This window comes from Corythoichthys intestinalis, chromosome 8, assembly GCF_030265065.1.
Source record: "Corythoichthys intestinalis isolate RoL2023-P3 chromosome 8, ASM3026506v1, whole genome shotgun sequence".
In the NCBI taxonomy this organism is placed as follows: Eukaryota; Metazoa; Chordata; class Actinopteri; order Syngnathiformes; family Syngnathidae; genus Corythoichthys; species Corythoichthys intestinalis.
The window spans coordinates 39,682,915-39,707,452 of record NC_080402.1 but is presented as its reverse complement, the minus strand read 5'-3'; the positions used below and the strand labels follow the sequence as shown (position 1 = coordinate 39,707,452).

Below are 24,538 nucleotides of genomic sequence, written 5' to 3'. Positions count from 1 at the left end.
AGTAAAAACACGAAACAGTCGCGCTGATAACCGCTCTAACTTACCATAAGAACTTTATGGCATGAAGAGGAAATACTTAGATTCGTTCATGGACGCACACAGATTAATACTTCCTCTAATAGGTGGCCGTCCTGTGCTCGAAATGCGCACCTTGCGCCTATTCTCGGTCCCAGAATACGCAGCGCGAGTGACGTAGGACAATAACAGGAAGTAGCTGACTGGTTGCTATGGGAACGAACGCATACCTATGGAATCTTTCTAACAGGAGTATTAAAATTGTTAATAAAATTGTTTAGGATTATTTTAGATGCATATATGTTATGTTTTTCTTATAAAGTATTCGACGAGGAATACGATAGACCAGGGGTCATGAATTAAAAATCCTCTGGGTCCGAAATTAAAAAATTACAACAATCTCGGGTCCGGAAATATTTTTAATGCTTCTTTTTTTCCAAAAAATACAAACGTATCTTAACGTGGCCATGCTGATAATTACAACATTCAAAATTGTAAATAATATATAAAAGGTGCATAAAACTAAAAAGTGCTTTAATTGAATCATTAAATAGCAACATAAGAGCGTGTTCAAGACTCTTTTTTTTTTTTTTTTTTTAGTTTTGGATGCTGACAGGGGGACTTGCTTTATTTTTTGACAGACCTATTCTTTTTGCTTTCCATGAAGCAAAGTTTCAGCAACTGCACTCATGCAATCTTCGACAATCGGTGCGTCACTAAAAGACTTTTTGTTTTGACCCAATATCCACGCTATTCTGAGGGAGCATTCATTTGCGCGTTGCTGTGCGGTAAATGAATGAACCATGAGCATTGAGGTGCGATCATATTGAGCCCTTAATTCCGCTGTTTTTGGAGAACAGATGGCAGAGTTCATAGGAAAACTTTGCGAAAAAACTGCGTGCTTCGTCTCATAGTGCCTTTTCAAATTGCTGCTCTTTACAAGCGCTACCGTCTCTGAACAGATGAGCCATAGCGGTCTTGTGCTGCCACCAGGTAAAATGAACAAAAATGTGTTGGTCCACTCCTCCTTAAACATGGTTTTCTGCATCAATCTTGCGTTGTTTTGAGCACACCATTTGCCGTACCTTTTTCGCCTCTTCCTCCAACTTCATGTGGCTCAGTATTTTGCTGTCACTCCGCGGAGTCTGGAAAGCGAGTGTGAAGGGCCGTTTACATGGCGACTCTCCGAGAATACGAAAAATTTCAAATTTGCATTTGTGCCTCCATTTGAACAATTTCGCAATTCCGCATGAAAACGATGTAGTATTCATGCCAGGCCCTAGGGCGCAGTGCATATTTACAGGGCGACAGAGAATGATGCACTTTGACCCTACTAAGCTCCCTCAGCCCGGAAAAAAATATGCCCGCCCACTCGAAGCAATGGCATTTTTGTTTTGTTCAAAAAGGCACAAAAATTGAAACATTCAACATATTTAATTTAAAAATATTATTAAAACAGTAAATTAAAGCCGACATTCCGCCATATTTGCTGTTTTTAATGTTTAGTAGCACCGCTGCGCACGCCCAATGTGACGTGTGGGAGTGCTGACGTTAACGTCGTGGTCTCGCGCCGCGGGAGCCTTTAATATGCATGCCGAGGAAGCCCCCCTCAATTCCTGGCAATCGGATTCTTCCACTTTGGAGGCAGGATTCAGAATTTTTCGTTTTCGCCGACACCATATGCACGCGAGTCAAGTCCGCTACTCAGTCATTGGGTCTTTGTGTCGCAGAGTCGCCATGTAAACTGCCCCTGAGAAATGCTGTTCTAAAAATAACTTTCAAATGCTTCACTCCAATTGGCTGGCTCACGCGTGTCACCGCTAAGGTTTTTGTATGTTGCCCACCTCCGTTTTGCAAACCTGCAGACAAAAATGATTTTTGTTGTTGCAACGTGTATTAGTCGCGACAGCGTGAGATCCAATCCAAACAGCTTGGGGGTCCGGAACCGGACCGATGTCCGCGGTTCCGTGACCTCTGCGATAGACCCATTAATAGACTTTTTTTGGAAAAAATCTCCATTTCTTTAAGTAGTCTCATGAATAATGACGTGGCCTGTGAAAATCAATGTATATGCACTCGGCAACGCCTCTCTCCAGATAACACTTGATGAGAAGTCTCTCCATGACTACTCATTTAGCCGTGCTTGCCGAAACAAACGTGTGTAACATGCGTACATTTCGAAACGTAAATCGTTCCAATGCCATGGAATCGGAACACACGCAACCGGTTCTCATTAAGATCCGGGTCTCGGTTCCTATCCCTAGTGGTGACAAGGCAGGGCCACAATAACTTAAAGACTAGCAGCACATTTGACATTTTTATGTAAAATAGGTGCTAACTGCCTGTTTTTTTTCTACCCATGAATTGAGACTGTTTTACGTCCGTATCGAAAAGAATTCAGGGATTCAAGCATTTATTCACAAGAATTTTCAACGTAAAAAGCTCTTTGTCTGTGTTTCAACTCGGTCAGCTTTGACGGTGATAGGCCCCCATTAATCGTCCCTGCGCCCCATGTCCCGTCAATATCATTATGAAGTCTATGGTTTCGCACTGTTTATAGCGGGGGTCTCCAAGTCCGGTCCTCGAGAGTCGCTATCCAGCTTGGTTTCCACGTCTACCTCCTTTAACACACACAACAACACAAATGCCATTTGATTCAAATGTCTGATCATTTGATTCAGGTGTGTTAAAGGAAGTAGACATGGAAAACAAGCTGGATAGCAACTCTAGAGGACCGGACTTGCAGACCCCTGGTTTATAGTGAAATACTCAAAGAATCCTTCTCTGCTCTATCAAAGTGGCTATACATTGTCACATAGTGATCTCCAGCTGGAGCGTGATGATAAACAGGATGTGTGTTAGAAAATGAATTAATGGATAGATGCCGTTAAAAATTCAAATGGGGTATAAAGATACTTCATTACAAAGTCTTTGTCTGCCTGCCTCCCAGTGGCAAGGAGAATCGGCTTAGGCTACAGTGTGTAAATACGAACACTTAATAGTGTGTTCAACTTCTGTCATCAGCCAAGTTAGAGGTAATCATCAAATACATCTTTGTTCCCAAATATTTTTGAATACACACAGCTAAGTAAGCTCCAGGCTCTTGAAGGGGAAGTGCGTCATCACTGAACATATTTACAAATTTGTTTCTGACTTAAAAATGTTCAGGGGTCTCAACTTTGGAAATTGTTGAGAGGGAAACTGTGTGCGCGTGTGGCTTTGTGTATATTGATTTGAAAAAGTTGGAGCACCACTGATCATTTTCAAGATTTTTCTTTGTGAATCATTGGTTGTACAGATCAGTGATTTCAGTTAAATATAGCAGACAAACACAGTTTGAAGAAGTTTATAGGGGCTACGGAAATATTGCAATAATTATTTAAACAAAAGAAGCTATGTGCATAAATTTGGGAGCCCTTGTTGTTTATTGATTTAAATACCTTAAGTACTACTTATTGGACCATAAATGTTGTTAAGCAAGCTCATTGGCACTTGACATGCATACAAAGGTGAAGCCAATCTTGAGAAAGGAGTTTTTAGTTTTTTTTTCCGTTCAACTGAAGATTAGCATCATGGGAGCCTCAAAACAACTATCAAATTACCTGAAAACAAAGATGTTTAACATCATGGTTTAGAGCAGGGGTTGGGAACCTATGTCTCCTGAGCCATATATGGCTCTTTTGATTGGCGCATATGGCTCTCTGCCAACCCGTCATCCTAAATGTGGAACCTGTTGGTGTTCTGCCAAATTTTGCACCGTTATAATATTTTTCTCCCATAGCTTTTGTGGTGGTGAAGAAGCCCTCTCAAACATTCATTTGGACTCTCAATTTTATCCACAGGTGCTTAATAAACAAGTAACATCGTAAACATACATGTTCAACACAAATATGGGGTAAATTAATGCTTAACGACACGGTGAAGACGTAAACTGTAAGAGAGCGGCGCGTAGTTGTTGTGTGCAGCTAACATGGCAGGATGTCTCTGTCTTTTCTACATGTCCGGCCATGATCAAACGTAAGTAAATATTCCTTTATTGAAAAAAAGTTTCTAGTGTTTACTTTGTAACCGCCATTTTCGAGGCCATTCTTAACACAAAGTTGTACTTTCTGATGGGGTGAAAAATTTGACAGAACACTGGCTCGCTTGACATGAACTAGCTATGATGAGCTGATGGCGCATTCGCACATTAATCTTGAACACTTCAAATGTACGTCGCAACAATATGCTTCAAGTCGGGTCGCGCGGAGATGAGCGAGATCGCCTCGTGCATTAAGTCACCAATCAGCCAGCGGTGGGGTCGGCCCCTCCTGACTTGATGCCGAGCGAACTTGAGTATGTAAAAAATACATAGGGGAAAATTGTGCCACTTCCAGGAGAGCAAGATTCACGAAATGATCACCCCGAAAGGCCCCGCCTGTCTTGGCCACTGTTACGCACACGTCCCTCTGGTCGTTCCCGATTGTGGTTTCCTATTGCGGGAAATATACGCGGCGCCACACCATGTTTCTATTTGTTTTTTTCCTTGTGGTAAGTGCACAAATGCACAACAATTGTAACGATGTTAGACTTTCTTTGTCATTTTCTCAGGATTTATTTCAATCGCAACTCGGCGACTGCTCGTAGAAGCAGAGCGTGACCACCCTCTGCCTCCCGTGTAATGCATTCAAATGCGTTCACGAAATAAACAGTGCTTACAAAACGTACTCTGACAAGCTGGCAAAAGAACATAGAATATGCAGTGTGTGTTTATATATATACATACGTAGAACTAGATGTGAAATGAGAGACTCGGCGGCGTTAGCAGCACATGTATGTATAGAAAACTAGATGTGAAATGACAGACTTGCCGGCGTTACTAAACAGCGCCATCTTAAAACAATAGATTTCCCTGGAAGGCTGTTGCTGTTGGCTCTTCCAATCGAACCTAACTAACTTTTTATCTAAAATACTCCTAAATCGGCAAAATCTTTACTTGAATCCATCTTTAAATGATGAAACAGTTTTAAAACTTTCATATTTCAAAAGTAGACAAAAGGGAAATTATGGAATAACGGGAGCAATTTTAACAACTTTAACGGTTGATTCACAACATTAAATTAATTGAATGTAATTTAAAGCTGCTGACACAGAATGGGGACTTGAGTATTTTTTTTTACTGTTTTGAACTGTTAACTTGATACTGAAATAGTCATTTATTTAAGCCTCAGAGGATTTTTGTACAATTTTTGTAACTAATGTAGGAAACATTAAAAGCAGCTAATAGCTGGGGTGGGTGCATCAATAATCGATTTATAATCGAATCGTAGCCTCGTAATCGTAATCGAATCATTAGGTGCCCAAAGATTCCCACCTCTAGTTTCATCTCTTCCAAGCAGTGCTGTGTTTGTATTGTGTTTACTAAACAGCGGGATGCATCTTGGTGTCCCAAGAAACTGATTCGGGATGACGAGTCGAGAATGTCACAGTCAGAACAGCTACTTTTAGATGTCTTGTGCATTCCTGAGTGTGTGTTTGCATAGGGATCACACTTTCATGGGCGCGCAACACAGTTGCTTGTTCTAATTGTGTTCATAGCGAATCTGTGTATGAAAGTTTTGCCTCAGTATGTTATGATGGTAAACCACAGTGCTAATATTCATCACGATGAGCCACGACTCCCCCAGGAACTTCAATCTTATCACTGCACTCAACCTGCTGCGTCTAGTAATGGCCTTATGATATGACATGTACATGCACGCATACACACACACTTGCAATTGATTCCTAGTTTTCACTTTGATCTCAAGCTTGTCTGCAGGTGATTTGTTTTCCTCCCCCACCCCTCAAACGTCTCCTCTGTTTTTGACCTTTTGCGTCATTTTACTCCCTCTCTCTGTTTTTCTTTTTTTAGCTTCTTTGAAAATATGAGCCGCATCTCTTCTCCAGACTATATCCCCACAGAGATGGATGTTCTGCGTGTACGACTGAGGACTACAGGTGTGATAGAGACCCAGTTCAAGGTCAAGCATCTCACTTTCAGGTAGACAGTTTACAGTTTCCTCTTCAGCAATCCTCTATGAGACATAGTGCAGTAGTAGTAGTAGATACCTCAGACTACTAACGCTCTTGACACATCTCCAAAAGACCTTTCATTTGAAGTTCCTTCACTTTTTGAGCTGAGCCGCTCTTATCTCTGTCTACAGCCCTGTGGTAGCCCACAGATGTAAATTGTAGATGTGCGCATTCATTCATCAATAACTCAATATAGCACACACTCTTACACACTTTCAGTCAAAAGCAGCGTAGTGTCCTTATCAGTATAGGAGCAGTGGGTGGATGTCAGATCATCATATTTATTCCCGATCAGCCGTATCTTATTCTTCATCTCCCATTGACGAAACTAATTTTTTCAAGGTGCTGATGGTCTTGACAGGGTGACAGAGAATTATCTGGTTTTCTTTGTGGCTTTAGTTGAAGACTTTGTCATAATTGCAGTGTTAAGTTATTATTTGCGTTAATGTAAAACCATGATAAATATTTAAAGGGAACCTGGGACTTAAAGACTTGTAGGCTCTAATAAGCCCCAATTGTTCTCTTTTACTAAATATGTTATTATATGTTACACAAAGTGTTATCATTGATTTAAAAATCTATAATATTTAGTGCGTTTATTAATAACTGAACTGATAAAAGAAGAATACATTAGCTCGCATTACAGGGTGAGTCGATTGACAAAATAAACGAACAACTATGGCGGCAAGCCACTGATCAAAACAAAGGGCTTCCCAAAGACATGGTTGGCAACACACAGAGCACTTTATTACTCAAGTGGCTATTAAAACTTAAATGCCACATTGGCGTGTGACATCCGCCTTAAAAGTGGGACCTAAAGGCACTACTTCCCAACAATGATGTGTCCCTTTTTTTCTGTTTTTTTCTTTTTGCGTCTGGATGTGCAGTTCCCTCCATAATTATTGGCACCCCTGGTTAAGATGTGTTTTTTAGCTTCTAATATTTTTTTTTATTCAAATAATATCGGACCTTAATGGAAAAAAAGAGAAAAATCCAACCTTCAATACATGTTCAATTCAGTGGGGAAAAGAATCCCGCATAAAGAAATAATTACTTGACATCAAATAATGTGTGTCACAATTATTAGCACCCCTGGTGTTAATACTTTGTACAACCCCCTTTTGCCAACAAAACAAGGTCTGGGGACTGAGATGGCCATGGGAGGAGCCTGATTTTATGTCTGGTGAACCATTTCTGTGTAGATTTGCCCATATGTTTAGGGTCATTGTCTTGCTGAAAGACCATGTGACGACCCATCTTCAGCTTTCGGGCAGAGGGCAACAGATTTTGATTAAAAATGTCCTGGTATTTCAAAGCATTCATGATGCCATGCACCCTAACAAGGTTCCCAGGGCCTTTGGAAGCGAAACAGCCCCACAGCATCACTGACCCACCCCCATACTTCACAGTGGGTATGAGGTGCTTTTCAGCATGCACATCTTTCGTGGCACGCCAGACCCACTTAGAGTGTTTGGTTCCAAAAAGCTCAATCTTGGTCTCATCTGACCAAAGCACACGGTCCCAACCGTGTGGTTTGGGACTGCTTTGGTCTGTTTCGCTTCCAAAGGCCCTGGGAACCTTGTTAGAGTGCATGGCATCATGAATGCTTTGAAATACCAGTACATTTTAAATCAAAATCTGTTGCCCTCTGCCCGAAAGCTGAAGATGGGTCATCACTGGGTCTTTCAGCAAGACAATGACCCTAAACATATGGGCAAATCTACACAGAAATAGTTCACCAGACACAAAATCAAGCTCCTCCCATGGCCATCTCAGTCCCCAGACCTTGTTTTGTTGGCAAAAGGGGGTTGTACAAAGTATTAACACCAGGGGTGCTAATAATTGTGGCACACATTATTTGATGTCAAATAATTATTTCTTTATGTGGGATTTTCCCCCCACTGAATAAATGCACTTGTATTGAAGGTTGGATTTTTATCTTTTTTTCCATTAAGGTCCCATATTATTTGAATAAAAAAAAAAATTAGAAGCTAAAAAACACATCTTAACCAGGGGTGCCAATAATTATGGAGGGCACTTTATGAGCAAAATATTACAATGCAGACGACGAGCAGGGCTGCCGGTCTCCTCATTCCTTGTGTCCAGTTATTCAAATTCTTTGTACCATCCTTTTGCATCTGAGAATGGCTTCTACATAACAAAAATCCTCACCGCTGAGGAGCAATAAGTTACTTTTTGTTACTACTATGTGACAGGAATCCTGCTTGCGGCATATGATGTTTTTACCGGTGGGTTTTAAGGAAATGTGTCCTCCCACTTCCAAGGCGCCGTCTCATTATGCCGTTTCAAATTGAAAATCTTCATCACAGCGGTAGCATCCTGGCATGTTAAGTACATTTGTATTAAATGGAACGAATACAAAAAATTAGGTCATTCTTTGAATTGCCGACTTCCACTGGCCGTTTTTCTTCTTAGCAATGAACTTGAAACAGGTAATTTTGTTCATTATAGGCGCTTACTGCTGGTAAAGTGTCAATGAAGGTGAAAAATGGCACTTGTAGCAGTGAACTCGGTTATGCAATATTAGGCTATCTGCATATTGTTGGCATTTTGACAAGTACAGGTCTTGACCAATCAACCCAGTGAACAAATAGATTTTTTTGGATTGGGCGGGCGTTCCACGTGGCTGACATTTACATTCTGTATTGCCATCATCGCCTAACTGAAAGTCGCAAATTGGAGTCTCAGTATCTTTGTCATAAATAATAAATATTAATACAACTGTGCAGACATAGACCATAAAACCTTGAATGCTATTATAAAAAGTGGTGAGATTCTCTTGAGATATGATTCAAACCTATTCTCGTCGAACTTGAAGGTTCCATTGTACATTGCATTTAAATATAAAGGCAACAAAGCTAAAATAATTTACGTTTATTTGACTTTTATGTTGTCTTGCAGCTGCTGTTTGTGCTCGCCATTTTAGCAAAAGCAAACCAATTATAGAGGCTTAGATTAAATCCTACCATGATCCTTGCATATTGATGACAGCGCCACCCTGAAACCAGAGAATTTGAAATATTAACATCTCCATTTTTGTGTGTGGTGCATTTCACAAAGGAGAGCGCAAGACGATCCATATCCTCAACGCTTGCATTCACTAGAGACTAGAAAATTATATCAGTTAATGTTGCGATACTCTCGTCAAAATATTATATTGTCATTTTTTTCTTATCAGATCAAATACAGAAGTATTGAGTTGTGGAACAGCAGTTGTCTTTCATTTTAGCAGTTTTTTTTTTTTTTTTTTTGTGAAAATAGGAATAGAACATTTATGAAAGTTCTATATGTTTAGCAAAAAATGTGCAGTAGATTGTGAGTAAATTTCCATTGTTTGTTTGAAATGACCTTTCGCATAAGCTCCCCCTCCTTAGTTACCGTTGCTAGTCAGACAAGCTTCGTCACTCTTTGATATGCAATTTTTTTTTTTTTTTTTTTATCAATTAAAGTATTTTGGCAAGACAGCTATGGCATTAGCTTCATCTTACCTTGAAGGGAACCTCGGACTTAAAGACTTTTAGGGTTGAATAAGCCACAATTGTTCTCTTTTACTAAAATATGTTATTAGAAAGACATAAAGTATTGCCATTGATTTAAAATTCTATAATATTTAGTACATGGCTTGATCTACTGGGGGCACCATGTTTTATGCGCGCAATGGAGGCTCAGGGTGATGACGTAGATTGTCACTGTCACTCAACGAATACTACTGGGTTACTGCAATTCGTTCTACGCGGCAAGACGTCCAACATATGCACTCATTGGTTAAAAGCGGTGAGTACTTACTATTTGTGTTTTTATTGAGTCTTTTATTACCTTTTACTACTCATTGCCTCAAAATACTTTTTGCATGTTTCCCTCCCATACTTTTAAGCATTGTGTTTTCCTGTGGTAGTTTTAAAGCAGATTGTTGATCTGTTGATCACATTAGTCACGTAGCATATTTAAACTTATTTGATGTTACTCTGTTTGAGTATAAGTTGGTACGACAGGATTAAAAAAAAGTCTCAAATAGCATTATTATGTGAATTAGAATCATATTTTGAGATGAGACTATATACGATATACTACTATTATATACAGGGGTGCACATAATTTTTTTGCCCAGGTTCTCAGAGGAGGACCTGGAGATGTGACTTGGTCCTCATTGAGCTTGAGAGCCGACTCGCCTGATGCGATAAATTTATGACAAGCTTTACTTAGAGCCAATTAACTTTAATTCATTATATTAACAATTAATGCTTGATTAACATCAACTGGCACAACAAAATTGCCATTACTTTGAAGTGAAATGTAAAGAAATAAAAAGCACCAATTCAAAATAAAGGGCATTATGCGGCTCCCACATTAACTCCAACCCTTTTTAAAAGTGGGATGTCCTCCTCATAAGACCTTATTGAACGTGCATGTTTAGCTTTGTAAAATGCGAGCAAAAACACGTTTGTCAGTGCATGTCGCTGTTCATTACCTTTATTCCGCCACTTGTCCATAGGGCGAGCGGGGTCCTGTTTGACATCGATAGTTTGCTTAATTGCCACATGCTCTGTTTTTTTCGTGCTTTTCAAAGTTTGGATGGCTGAAATTCTTTGACCCTACATAAAATGCGCTGCTCTTATCGGCGACATTGGGATTCTCACAGCATAATTTGTACCGCATTTCCGTGCGAGCATCATTTGCTTCTAGCCATGGTACCTCCTACTTTTCAGCAAAAGTCCTTTTTTCGGTAGCTCCGGTGAAGTCTCTGTCGTCTGTCTGTCTTTTGACGGGGGTGGGGGAACACGGAAGTAATTACTCAGTGTGGCCTGCCTCTTTGACATTTTGAGAAGTTATTTTCTCGTGTCCGCCGCAAATACGGTGGTCAGCCATCGGTACGCAAAAGCGTATGGAAGTCGTTGAGAGCCAGCGCGTTTGTCTACGTCCGGTACGCATGCGGACCACTTATGTGCACCCCTGATTATATACTATTCTATATACTATATGGCAAAGCGCAGATGAGGAGAAATTAGTCTTTTAATCCGCCGTTTAGCCACGCCTACCATTATAGGGCTCTAGCGTCCCCAACAGGAGGATGACGTCAGCAGGGTCATGGCTTCATCTGATTTAGAATTCAACTCATTGAGGGGGAATTATTTAGAACGAGGAAAATGCGACGAAGAGAGCCGCATTATGTCATTGTTTCAGTCTCTCTACGCCAATATTTTTACAGGATATTCTTTTTATCGAAGTATTTTCCCCCAATTGCTAAATAAATGGTATGTTCATGATAAATGACAGTCTTGTGCTAAATGGAATATGAAATTATAAAAATGCATTTGTTCAATACGACATGGCAAAATTACTCCATAATGGCCAAAACTATCGACGTCACCTTTACTGTCGCACCTCCCGAATGATATTTTATGCCACCGTAGTAGTAGTCAGGCTTTTGTCATGTCCCTGCCCCGGCTTCGAAGAATGTAAACAAACCAAGAGGCGTGACAGCTAGCCGACATGCTAACCCGAACCAAGTGACGTCTCAAAGTGTTATTTTCGCTTTTTGAAGCGAAAACTCACACAAAACTAGCCCGGATTATGTTACGCAGCGGCGTGGTTGTCGATTGTCTTCGCTGATTGGCAACCCGCCCGGTGGCAAGCAAGTTAGAGCTCGTTCTCCTGCTACGGACAGGAGAGCTCGCAGGGGAAGCAGCTGGAGAATACTGCCGGACAAACCGGCTGACGTCAGAGGAGCGCGTAGCTGCCACATGATCAACAGGAATATGACGTAAAATAATGCTTTACTACACGGCCAAGACGTAAACAGAGACCGGTGTGCAGTTGTTGTGCAGCTAACATGGCAGGATGTGTCCGAGGAGAACTTTTCTACATGTTCGTCCATGATCAAACGTAAGTAAATAGTCCTTAATTTAAAGAAAGTTTGTAGTGTTTACTTTGTAATAGCTGTATTCGTGGCCATTTTTAACACAAAGTTGCAATTTCTGATGGGGTTGAAAAATTAAAAGAACACTGGGCACTCGAAGAGGGCAATAAGCCGAGTATAGCGCTCTCGGCGGGGGTGTGTGTGTGTGTGTGTGTGTGTGTGTGCGCGACAAGCCGCCGGTCGTCGGCTGCGTGGCATTTTTGGTGGACAATCAGCCACAAAATGCAAGCCACCTCCGGATTAAAATGTGTGCCATGATCCCAGTATTTGACATAATACAAAATGCGATGTTTACTCATTTCCTCGTAAGTCTAATGGTCCCACAGTAGTAGGGCTTGTTTTGGCCATTATCCGCGGTGAATGGGAACTTTTTGAAACCCAAAAAGGCTCACACGCCTCTTTATGGTGAACAATTTTCTGCAGCCGTTTGGCTGGCGTGATGCGAAAAATTAACAAATTAATCCGCAAAATCAGATGAATCCGCAGTCCATCTGCATGCTATAAAGCAATGCTGTATTGTGAGATGCTGACTTGGGTGACGTGACATTCGCATTCGTCCTAAACCCGAGACTGAAGCCGGAAGTCACTCATTTTCATGGCGCGGGATTCAAAAATTGAATATAACGATCACTTCCAAACATATCCAAATGATCCATTCCATTCTGGAGCATAAAACACCGCGTGAAATATGAAATAAACATGCTTTTTGGTGTCATACGCACTTTAAGTATTTTCTTAAGACACCTATATCATGTTTTGTCTATATGCATCTAAACTAAACAAGCTGCAAGCACACGGTAGTACTTTGGGTGTCAAATACGCCTCCTGTAGGGCATTTCGCCGTTGTAGCAAATTTGGCAGAACACAGTTTTTTTTCCTACCCTCGTCTCATCTCATCTCGTCTTTCCTTTTCATTTTGCTCTTGCTGCTCATTTTGTGAAATATCGACAGTGTTGGCATGCTCATTAATTTTCCTCTCGGGTTCAAATTGAAAGAGTTGAACAGATGACATGTTTATGTCGCTAGAGCAGTGGTTCTTAATCTGGGTTCGGTGAGTCAGTCTAAGGGGTTCGGTGAAGGTTATGACACTCAGTGCCCTATTTTTGGACGCTGACTAAATCTAAGCAAAGTGGCGTTTTAGACCAGGTTTTGGACTGGTTAGTCGCCAATTTACAGGCTTTATTCCAATTCTTTTGTTCCTCTACTGGTTTGCTCAGTGGAAGGTTGACGCTCACCTGGTATGTGGAAGTACAACAGACTTTGGGGTGCCGCGCACTGCATTGACATAAAGAAAAAAACAACAAAATTTGTGTCACATTTTACACAATGAAAATAGTCTGTGTGGCAAAGTTGTGATTGAATGAAAATGTCCAGATGAAAAAAATTAATAGAAACAGTGTGAAATGAATTGAGTTTAATTTCATTTTCCAACGTGAAAAGCAAAATAAAAGGAAATTTATTTGTTGTGAATTCTTGCTGTTTATTTGATTTTTGAGAAGATTTTCTTTTCAAAATAATGACACTGTGTACAAATTTGGCGATGTTTTGTACAGGGTGTTTCATTAAATTTGATAACATTTGAGATGTAAACATGACAAACTGCACGGTCAAGGTTAATGCAACTGATGCTGCTAATGCTGAACAATATAAGATATATTATTCCAAATTTGAATGGAAAAAATTATGCATATTGGGCCAGTCCTGGTTTAGTGGTCTGGTAATGCTGCAAGCATGAAGATAAAAAACATACATTTTGGCCTGTTTAAAACATGCTGTGTAAATGAAGAAATTCGAATGCAAATAAACCTACCTTAGATATATTGATTTTGAATTTGAAAAAAAAAAAAAAAAATAATTCCAAAGGGTTCGGATAGCACACTTGAAAGACTCATGGGGTTTCGTACCTTTAGCAAGGTTAAGAACCACTGCGCTAGAGTCATACTCTGGAAGCCTGGCAGAGTAACCATGTGATGTCACCGCCCTGTGACATCAGCGGCAACCTACTAGTTTAACTAATTTTATTAATTGTATAAAAACAAAAACATCAGGAGGGGTTTCTATATCAAATTATTTTAACTCCTAATAACGTTTATCTTTTAAGAACTACAACTCTTTCTATCCGTGGATCCCGTTAAGAGAATACGTCTGTGTGCTTGTTTATTTTGGAGACAATTAGCTGGGAGTGATGCCGTTGTCCAAACTTCCTAATCCATTGGACTCTAGTTGTTTTTTTCTAGTTGTTTTTTTTTTACTTTGGTAAGGGAAAGAACCACATTTATGCTGATATACTCCTGGGGTACCTCGTGTCAGATTTAGATATTACATAGGTGCGTCGCTACACCATTTGGAGTGTGTTTTTTGCCAAACTGATTGTTATTGTAGTGCTGACACATTCGACGCGAGAGGCACAATATTTGGACCCATGTGTATCTGCACCTACAAAGAATTTAGCAATACCCACTGTTTCTGTTTGTAGCAGGTTTTTTAAGTGCATGCACAAATATAACATTTATGAATATGTGTTTTATATGCGTGATTAGAGAAGGTTATGTTTATAAGCCTAACTGATTGGTAGTGTTATTGTGACTCTGTTGACTAGTAAACATACACAATGTTAGGTGGAATATGTATAAATGAACAACCAAACTCAATTATGTGCTCTCTGTTGTTAGTAATGTCTACCTGAGGATTACCTTGGCTGTAATGCTTCCACAATATTATCTTGTCCCTTATCCCCACTACTCATATTGAGTAATCCTAAATGAAACACATTAGAGCTGCTTTTCATGAGGACATAAGCAATGTTGCATAAATCAGTTTGTCAAACGATGACTGAAGTCAACATCGAAATAATATTTGTTCGTCTCTGGGTGCTGTTGACATTGGGTTCTTTCTGTGTTAAGCCTCACTAATGTGAATCGTGTTGAACAGTGAGGAACAATAGACAGCCCTTGAAAAATCTACACTCGATTTCTTGGCGTAGCTTTTATGCAGATGACTGTACACATGTTGTGTGCCATTGTTCCTGTAAAGAGACATACAGTACATTTTGATTGTTTTTTGTTGTTGTTTTTTTTAAATTAAAACAAAAAAAAAAAACAACATACAAGGAAGTACCAGTACTTGTTTTAAATATGTAGTCATAATAGTATTTCTGAGCGAAAAGAAAATATGTGCTTTCCAAGAAATTAGTTCAGCATTACACAAGAAAACTACATATCAAATATAAATGTATGACTAGGGATGGGAATTGATAGGATTTTTACGATTCCGATTCCATTATCGATATTGCTTAACGATTCGATTCTTTATCGATTCTCTTATCGATTCTAATTTGGGGAAAAAGAAGAACAAACGTTTTGATTGGCATCGAGTTTGTTTAATCAGAAGTCACAACCTTACAAACTCACAACGAGATCAAAAGAAGCCCAAAGCCTCAATGTTAACTGTGGCAATAAGTGGCAAATACACAAGAATGTGTAACATTTTACTGAAACATTTATCTAATAGAAATAAAAAATATTGGTACATATTGGCAGATAGGTTGTTGTTCTGCCTTTGGAAATATGTATTAAAGCAGGGGTCCCCAAACTTTTTCCTGTGAGGGCCACATAACTTTTCCCTTCTCTGATGAGGGGCCGGGGTCAGTTTGTAACAGAAAAAGTGTGACGATTGCAGAAGTGCATAAATGTAAAAAAATTATTGTTTTTCAGAAAGCCACAATCAAATAACCCTTTCTGGATTCTTCACGGACTGAAAGTAAATAAAATAAAAATAATAATATAATATAATCATAATAATAATTAATAATAAAGACACTATTAATTAAATAGATAATAACCAAATAACCCTCTCTAAATTCAAGGAAAAGGCCAGGAAATAAATAACACGATTGAGAAAAAAAAAAAAAAATCAAAATGGCCGGACCAAATGTGGAGGTGGGCCGTATTTGGGCCGCGGGCCGCAGTTTTGGGACTGCTGGGTTAACGTGTATTATTTACCATTACATTGAAATGCATGCCTTTTAGTTTTTGTGGCGCTTACATGCTCAAGTGAGGGCGCCCTTGCGCTTCCTCACGCGAAGAAGAACGCGCTCACGTGAAGAAGAGCGCGCTTACACCCGAAGAAGAAATGCCGCATCCAAGCGAGTGAGCGAGTTAGTGAGAGAGGGAAACACTTCTACGAGCCTACGTTCTTTGTTAATGTTAATATCTACAGAGGCAACGCCTGTATGTATCATCTTTTGTGTTGTTGTTGTGTTTCCACTCGCGATCGGACACTTAAATCCAGTTGTGTAGTGGTTTGAACGATGTGCTAATGCTAGCGAACGAATGCTAACCATTTGTTATTACTGTTATTAGCAGCTAATCATCGGTGATTTACGTTGATGCAAACCTGTTTGTTATTTGGGTCGAAATTGATTTGTTTCATTTCTATTCTTAGTTTCACTCTTCAAGTGATGGTTGAATAAAGTCAGCAAATTACACCAACGTCTTCTGCATCGTCATTTGGGAGTTTAACTAGCTGTATAGCCAGGACTGAGCCTTAGCCTGTCTGTGAGGACAGCGCAGTCGTATTCCCTCCCGATGCAGTTATCTCCACCTTGCAATGACTGCAAGTCGCTTTGTTGTAATTTTTCCTCGTGAAGTGAAGACACACTTTCGAGCGTTTGAACCTACGTGCTGTCATTGTTATGTTTATGGCTGCAATGCTCGTGCTTACCCGTTGTAACCTTTCATTTTCACACTCTTTCCTGGTGAAGTGTAGTCAAACTTTGGAGCGAGTGGTTCTTGGCGCCATGCTAGTTTGATGCGTCTGGACAACAAGACACGTCACGACGCAATACGCGTCTTTAGGAATCGTTAAAGGGATCGTTAAGGCTTTTTCATTGTGATGTCGAGGCCTCGAAACACTCGGAACCGGTTCCGAATTGGAATTGGATTTCAATTCCCATCCCTATGTATGACCATATTAAAATTTCTTCTTCCTGTGCTGACCTTAAAGATTCTGTTTTTCCACACTATATCATGTACTTATAATGCTCAGGTGTAGACAATGAGGGCTAGTGGCTTTTGAAGTTCACTGGCCCAACTATCGAAACCACTGGCCCAGGTCAACGCATCAGTTATTGATCCCAATAATCACGAAAAAGAAAAATTGCTTGAATAGCGTGAATAATATTTATTTTTATGCTGTAGATTTAATGAAATGTGCAGCAAAACGGTGCATAAACATGAATCTAGTGCAAATAATCCTATTCCAATTCTATGGTCATATATAATGAATAATGTACAAATGAGGCGTAGCCTAACCCATACAGCCAGTAGAGTGCTGTCATCCCACACAGATTTTGAGTCCATTGGTCACATGATCAGGGACTTGTTGCGCTAAAATGATGTTTTTAATTTTATTATATGTGTTTAAGGTTGGCGTGTAGAAAACTGGTGTGTGGGGTCAGCATTTACCCGTTTTTAACTTTATGGTGTGCACCAACCCGGAACACTAAAGGTCAAATTATTCCGGACGCGTTTGTGGTCCGGGTCTGGCAAGATATAGCCGTCCGTCCGTCCATCCACCCACCCACTACTTAGCCACCCACTACTTAGTATGGGGTCAGGTCGTGGAGGCAGCAGCTTTAGCAGGGAAGCCCATACTTCCCTCTCCCCACTTCAACCAGCCCCTCTGGCGGGATCCCAAGGCAATCCCAGGCCAGCCGAGAAATAGTCTCTTCAGCATGTCCTGGGGCCTCCCACCAGCGGAACATGCCCGGAACACCTCTCCAGGGAGGCGTCCAGGAGGCATCCGAACCAGATGCCCGAGTCACCTCAACTGGCTCCTCTCAATGTGGAGGAGTAGCGGTTCGACACTGTGTCCCTCCCGGATGACCGAGCTTCTCACCCTATCTCTAAGGGAGAGCCCGGACACCCTGCAGCGGAAACTCATTTCGGCCGCTTGTATTCGGGATTGTGTTTTTCAGTCATGACCCACAGCTCGTGACCATACAGTAGGTGAGGGTAGGAACATAGATCGACTGGTAAATCGAAAACTTCGCCTTTCAGGTCAGCTTCTTTTACATCACTGCGGACCGGTGTAGTCCGCATTACTGCAGACGCTGCATTGATCCGCCTGTCGATCACCCGCTCCTTCCTACCCTTACTTGTGAACAAGACCCTAGGATACTGAACTCCTCCACTTGAGGCAGGATCTCATCCCCGACCCGGAGAGGGCACACCACCCTTTTCCAACTGAGGACCATGGTCAAGATATAGCGCCGGAGCCAATTCGTTTCCATTCTATCCTATTGTTCAAAGTATACCGGCCACGTCAGCGCTACAGACTGACTGCAGACCATCACGAGCCAGGCCTGCCGGATGGTTTGGGCTATTTTCTATTTTTGCCGGAGACGCATTCGTCAAAATGGTCGGAGCCAGGAGTGTTTATTCACGGTTTAAACACCAGCGAACATTTAAGCACCAGTGAGCATGGACGAAGAATGCTGCATGATAGAGGTTGAATGTAACAAAGTAATTTATGATGCAGCGGATCCTTTTTATAAGGACAAAATTAAAAAAGAAACTGCATGGAACGCCATACCAGAAGCTTTGAGGATGGACGGTGAGTTTTTATGCAAGTTACGTAATTTAAAACAGCAGTTAAAGACTAAATGTGAAGTAATTTCATAACATGCCAAATAGGGTCACAACTAGTGTTGCACCGATACAATTTTTTGGCCCCGATACCGATACCTGGCTGTGCAGTATCGGCCGATACCAATACCATACCGATACCACCCCGATTATATATATATATATTTTTTTTCCTTAATTTTTTTTTTCTTTCCAAAGAGCTACATAATTGGATGTGAAATCATTGCTATCAAGGCTTTGTCAGGCTGTTGCTTACCTTTGCAAAATAGGAAAAAGAACACTAAACCCTAGTAGACAATAGTTGAATAAACCTTCCGCTCTCAAAGGCCAAAATAGTGCTAAATTTGTGAAATTAATAAAACATGTATAATACTAGCCCAACAGTAAGAAAGTAAAAATAAATTCTAGGGCTGTCAAACGATTAAAAATTTTAATCGAGTTAATTACAGCCTAAAAATTAATTAATCATAATGAATCGCAATTAATCGCAATTGAAAACATCTATAAAATATGCCATATTTTTTGTAAATTATTGTTGGAATGGAAAGATAAGACACACGACGGATATATATATACAACATACTGTACATAAGTACTGTATTTGTTTATTGTAACAATAAATCCACAAATGGCATTAACATTCTTTCTGTTAAAGTGATCCAAGGATAGAAAGACTTGTAGTTCTTAAACGATAAATGTTATAGTTACAAGTTATCGTAATTTTATATTAAAACCCCTCTTCATGTTTTCGTTTTAATAAAATTTGTAGAATTTTCAACCAAAAGTAGAGTAATATAATAATAAGAGGAATACAAATAACATTAATAAAAATAGAGTGACCAAAGTCTTAAGTTTTACGTGTATTTTGCATAGCTATTTTGATATGGAATGCCAGTTCATTTTTCATTGTTGTTTAACTGTGTGTCAGAATAGGGCCTCATTACTATAGACTGAAGTGCTTTTCTTTTTGTGAACATTATTTTTTAGGGGAGAGATAGGAATATTATTTTTGTTGTGCTTTCACTAAACAATACTTACAGTGGAGAGAACAAGTATTTGATACACTGCCAATGGGAAAACCCATTGGCAGTGTATCAAATACTTGTTCTCCCCACTGTATGTTTGTTGTGAAGGAGTTGCCAATAAACGGTGCGGTCCAAAGAATGCCTGTGTCCACTCGCCTCTACTGTATAACATATATTTGTACATATCTTACCCAAAATACAACAAGAGACACATAATTGCCACTAAAAGAAAGAAAACTTCCCGAAATATGTGTGGAGTACAAATAGCAATTTGCATTGCATTGTGAATACAGCATAAACGTCTCACAATTTAGAAGAAATAACATGAGTATGGAACGGCGCTACCCCCAAGCGGCCGGTGGCATTCTCTTCACTCTTAATGTCCATAAACGGCCTCGTATGATGTAATCCAGGGGTGTCCAAACTTTTTGCAAAGGGGGCCAGATTTGGTGTGGTAAAAATGTGTGGGGCCGACCTTGGCTGACGTCCTTTACGTAGAAGAATATATTTAAGCAAATTTTAGCAAGCCATTCTGTGTGTCATTTTTTTAAAATTAATAATTTCAACTATCTCTCAACTAGACTTTGTGGCGTTCTCTTTCGACTCTCTGGCTCTTGCGAAATACTGCTACTGTGAAATTAAACTAGCTTCAAGTTGCTTCAATTTCTCGCTGCGTATCTTCCCTGTAATCTTGTCGTACATGTCAGCGTGTCTTGTTTGGTAATATCGCCTCACATTGAACTCTTTAAATACAGCGACTGTCTCTGCAAATGAGGCAGACACAGTTGTTGCGTATTTCAGTGAAGCAATAGTCCAATTTCCACCTATCCTTGAATCGTCGGCCGTCGCAGTCAACTTTACTTTTTTTGTTGACTGTCGCCATTTTAGAAAATTGGAAGTAAAGGGTCACACGGGGTAATGTTGCTTAGAGTGCTGATGGTTTTTAGTGGGTAAATGAGGAGCAGCATTTAGTGTGTAAGCTACTTCATATGCTGGTAGCAGTACTGCTGACCAATTTATTAAGTCTGTGTGCGGGCCAGACGTTATTGATTTTATGACAGAGGCTGGGGGCCGGATGAAATTTGACCACGGGCCGCATTTGGCCCCCGGGCCGGACTTTGGACATGTCTGATGTAATCTGTTTGAGGCAATATGCGAGATGGTCATTCACCCAAGCGCCAGCAGAGGGCGGCAAAACTCCATAACAACAAGTAAGCGTTTCAGTGTACTGTCATTTAAATCTGTCTGAGCGGGACATCTGCGTTAATTGCGTCAAATATTTTAACGTGATTAATTTAAAAAAATAATTAACGCCCGTTAACGCGATAATTTTGACAGCCCTAATAAATTCATAATAATAAACTCTGAATAAACTGAATAAACTTTTTTAAACCTCTCAAAGTCCAAACAGTGCAACTTTCATGAAATTATTGTCACATTCTGCTGCTGGTTAGATTGTGTTTTGTTGCTGGGCGTGGGGGCGTGGCACTTGAATCCAATGCAGGCTCATCAACGCAGCATTTAAGCACTGGTGATCTCAGAGAAGGCTGCCGAGATATTTGCCTTGCTGATCGCTATTTGACATCTGGCACAATAATCTCGCTACATTTGCTTGTTATGCCCCTGCATTGGGTTTTTCTGTTAGTGTGCTGCTCTCGTTTGTAACCGCTGCCTAACGTCTTAGTTTGTCCGTCGACCTGCTGTCACGGACTCCTTTTGTTATTTCTACTGTCCCGCGATCGCGTGTTATTTTTTGTTTGCAATCATTAAACCCTTTTATGTATCCCCCGCTTGTTGTCTGCTTCGAGGTTCAACCTTGTTTCCGCATTTGCGGACGCTAACAATTATAAGTAAGAATAATTGACCACAGCATCCCGTCTCTCCTGTTTTTCGGGAGGTGGGAGTCCCTTATTTCTATTTCTGAAAGGTGGCAACAATACTTTGGAAACACTTCCCAAATTAATGCAGCATTTCTTTCAGTAAAAGACAATAAAAGTAAAGTAGACGAAGTGAACTGACCAGAGATTGTTGCTCTGGTCCAGCGGCCTTCTTCCTCTGGATAGCAGTCCTGCTCTTGCAGGCTCAAACTCGTTGTGTTCGTTCACGTTTCGTCTTCAAATGTTTTATCAAGTTCGAGGTATTGAAACTGGCTGATTTAACTCCACATCTCCAAACTTTCAGGCCGCAAATCTTGCATGCAGCCATTGATTTTAATCGACGGGATTTCTATTTGGAAATATTTCCCGACCGCCGCGGCGCCGCCATATTTCCTGGTTTGTTTTTCGTCCGTATGAAAAAGCCCCCTTTTGATTGGTCAGGAGTGGCTATTGGCCCGCTCTCATTGGTCTGGAGCAGGCCAATAGCGATAGCTGCTTGGTGTTCACGTGTCATCACACAACACAGAGACAGAGTGTAGTGAGTGCCAGGAGGAGAAAAAGGCTGTGGTCAAATGTTATAATAATGGACCGGTAAAAGGTATCGGCGCCGTCTTTGTTGGTACTCGCCGATACCGATACCACCATTCCGGGCCGGATCGGCGCCCCCTGCTGATACTAGTATCGGTATCGGTGCATCGTTAGTCACAACTAAAGTAATTAAACATTGTCCAATAAATAAAGCATGAAAAAATAATTTATATGTTGTATATTTGACAAAATAATCGCGTTTCCGAAGTTCGAGCCTGAAAGGGAACGAACCCGGAAGTGATACGTCACACCGAGAACAGCGATGGCAGCGCTCCATACGGCCGCCATTCAAAGCCCTTCAAGCAATGATTCAAACAGTGATATAAGCGATAGATCAAGCGCAAGGGAGGAGATCCAAGTTTTTGAAGAGTTTGAGGAAGAAGAGGAGGTTGGAATTTTATGTTGGACCTAACATTTATGAGCCAGACGCTAATCAGGATGCAAACAGTGCGCCTAGACTACCTGACATGGAATGGAGACAAGACCCATCGAGATTACAAGATTGGTAAAGTATAGGCTGTTATTAGCTTCATGATTTGAAGATGCAGGCATTTGCACATAATTTTATGTTTTTGTCCATCTGATTAAATTGTTTTAAAAAAAACAATAATCAGACTTCATGTTCATTTTGGCAGATCTGGCAGCTCTAGTGCATATAAAATAATAATATAAAAACGTTGGGGGGAAAGAAGGAGATGAGTCGTTGATGGCTTTCTCCACTTTATTGTGGCAACAATAATAAAGCAAAATAATGGCGGACTGCCGCCACATTCAACCACAAAGTTTTGCTTCTCATCACCTCCCCCTCGCCTCCTACTACTCATAGCTCTCCAGTCCCAGCGTCTCTTAAACGGATGGTGCATAGTGTCTTGTTATGAGCTTTTTGTTGACAAAGGTATCGAACACACGACGTGCTGACAACTTCGTTTCTTTCTTAACACATGGAGCTAACAGTACGAACACAGCTTGGGGCTCTCGGCAGGCTGTGCGGAGCGATAGATAGAGCCTGAAGAAGTGGCGTCTAATGGCGTGAGGAAATGTAGTTTTTTCACACAGGCGAACAGATTACAAAGCATCACTTCAGTGTTGTCCCGAGACTACATTTCCCATGATTCACTGCGTGACCTGCGCCGCTCGCTGATTCGCTGCGAGATTGACTCAATGGCTACGCTAAACCAACACGCTAGTTGTCAGATGTCACCTGTCAGCGGCTCTCGTAAAACACAACCTAGAAGGCTATCATGCGATCAGCGTGAAAGAAACGCCGAACCGTCCAAAAGCAAAGCAATGCTTGAAGCATGAAGGCGGAAATACATAATACAAATACAAATAAATGTGCACAAACTCACCGGCAGTGTGTGTTTCTTACGGCAACATGAGCGTGAATTACCGCGACGCCGACCCGCTTATATGCACATCCACACCCCTTTCCCGATTGACAGTGGATTAACCCTTTCGGACAAGATCGTAGATGACGCACAGTTTAAACACGCTTAACCTTGCGAACGCAACAACAACTATGATCGGGTATTGCCACGAGTTAGCTTTCGGCTAACGTCGCTAGCTTCTACTGTTCATTCCACAACAGTTGGCAGCTCTGCTTTGACAAAGTCATCAGTCATCTATCCAAAAATCACACTTAGTTTTTGGCAAATCCTTGATCATAAGCAGACCGGTTAAGGAAGCAGGCATCTTCGAAGTGTTTGCAGCAGAGAACACTACTCGATGATGGCGTGAAATTCATTCGCTTAGTGCGAACAAAAGATGTCCATTTACGTGTCCTGCTATCCTTCAGCCACTCATACAACTTTTCTTTAGATTGAGAACAATACATCGCCACACACCGCCGTTGCATCTTACCGAGAAGCAATGCAACAATACTGTGTACGGCGGACTTCCCTCGCAGTTCTTGGTGTGACGTCAATTCCGAAGATTTCCGAAGATTGTCGAAGAAAAGCATTTTCGTTGTCAAGGGCGTTGCTATGGGTTAAAGAATCTGGAAGGGTTGCGTTAAAAAAATAACGAAAATATGCTCATAATTGTTTAGCCATTGATATTATTCAAAAACATGGTTGGCCAACCTTACTTCACATTTGGCCTTTAAATAGTGTCAGAAACCCATGGTAAAAGCAAAAACAATTCGGGAAAAAATGTTCAATCAAATCTTTTTGCTTCTCCGTTGAGTACAAAGTCCTTGTGTTTGTCGTTGTTTTTAATGCCACAGTATCGCACGCGATCACCCGAGAACTCACGACGGCATAGACCTGCCGGACCGCAGTTCTGCGCAGCCGGTATGTTTTGTCCTGTTTTTGACGTACTGCAGAGCATGCAGTCAGCACGGAGGAGATTTGCAGATTCGTACCGAAGACGCATCTGATATAATTTGGCCTTAAT

The 24,538-nt window shown here is 40.8% G+C and overlaps 1 protein-coding gene across 2 annotated transcripts in view; it reads left to right on the top strand.

Annotated features, from left to right (window-relative positions):
* The window catches only part of gnav1 (guanine nucleotide binding protein (G protein) alpha v1), an 85,632-nt gene that overhangs the window by 35,267 nt on the left and 25,827 nt on the right, over nucleotides 1-24,538 (top strand). For both annotated transcript variants that reach the window (XM_057843158.1, XM_057843159.1), the window contains exon 6: nucleotides 5,909-6,037. In XM_057843158.1, the coding sequence (XP_057699141.1) occupies nucleotides 5,909-6,037 (129 nt within the window). The remainder of the gene's footprint in view (nucleotides 1-5,908; nucleotides 6,038-24,538) is intronic.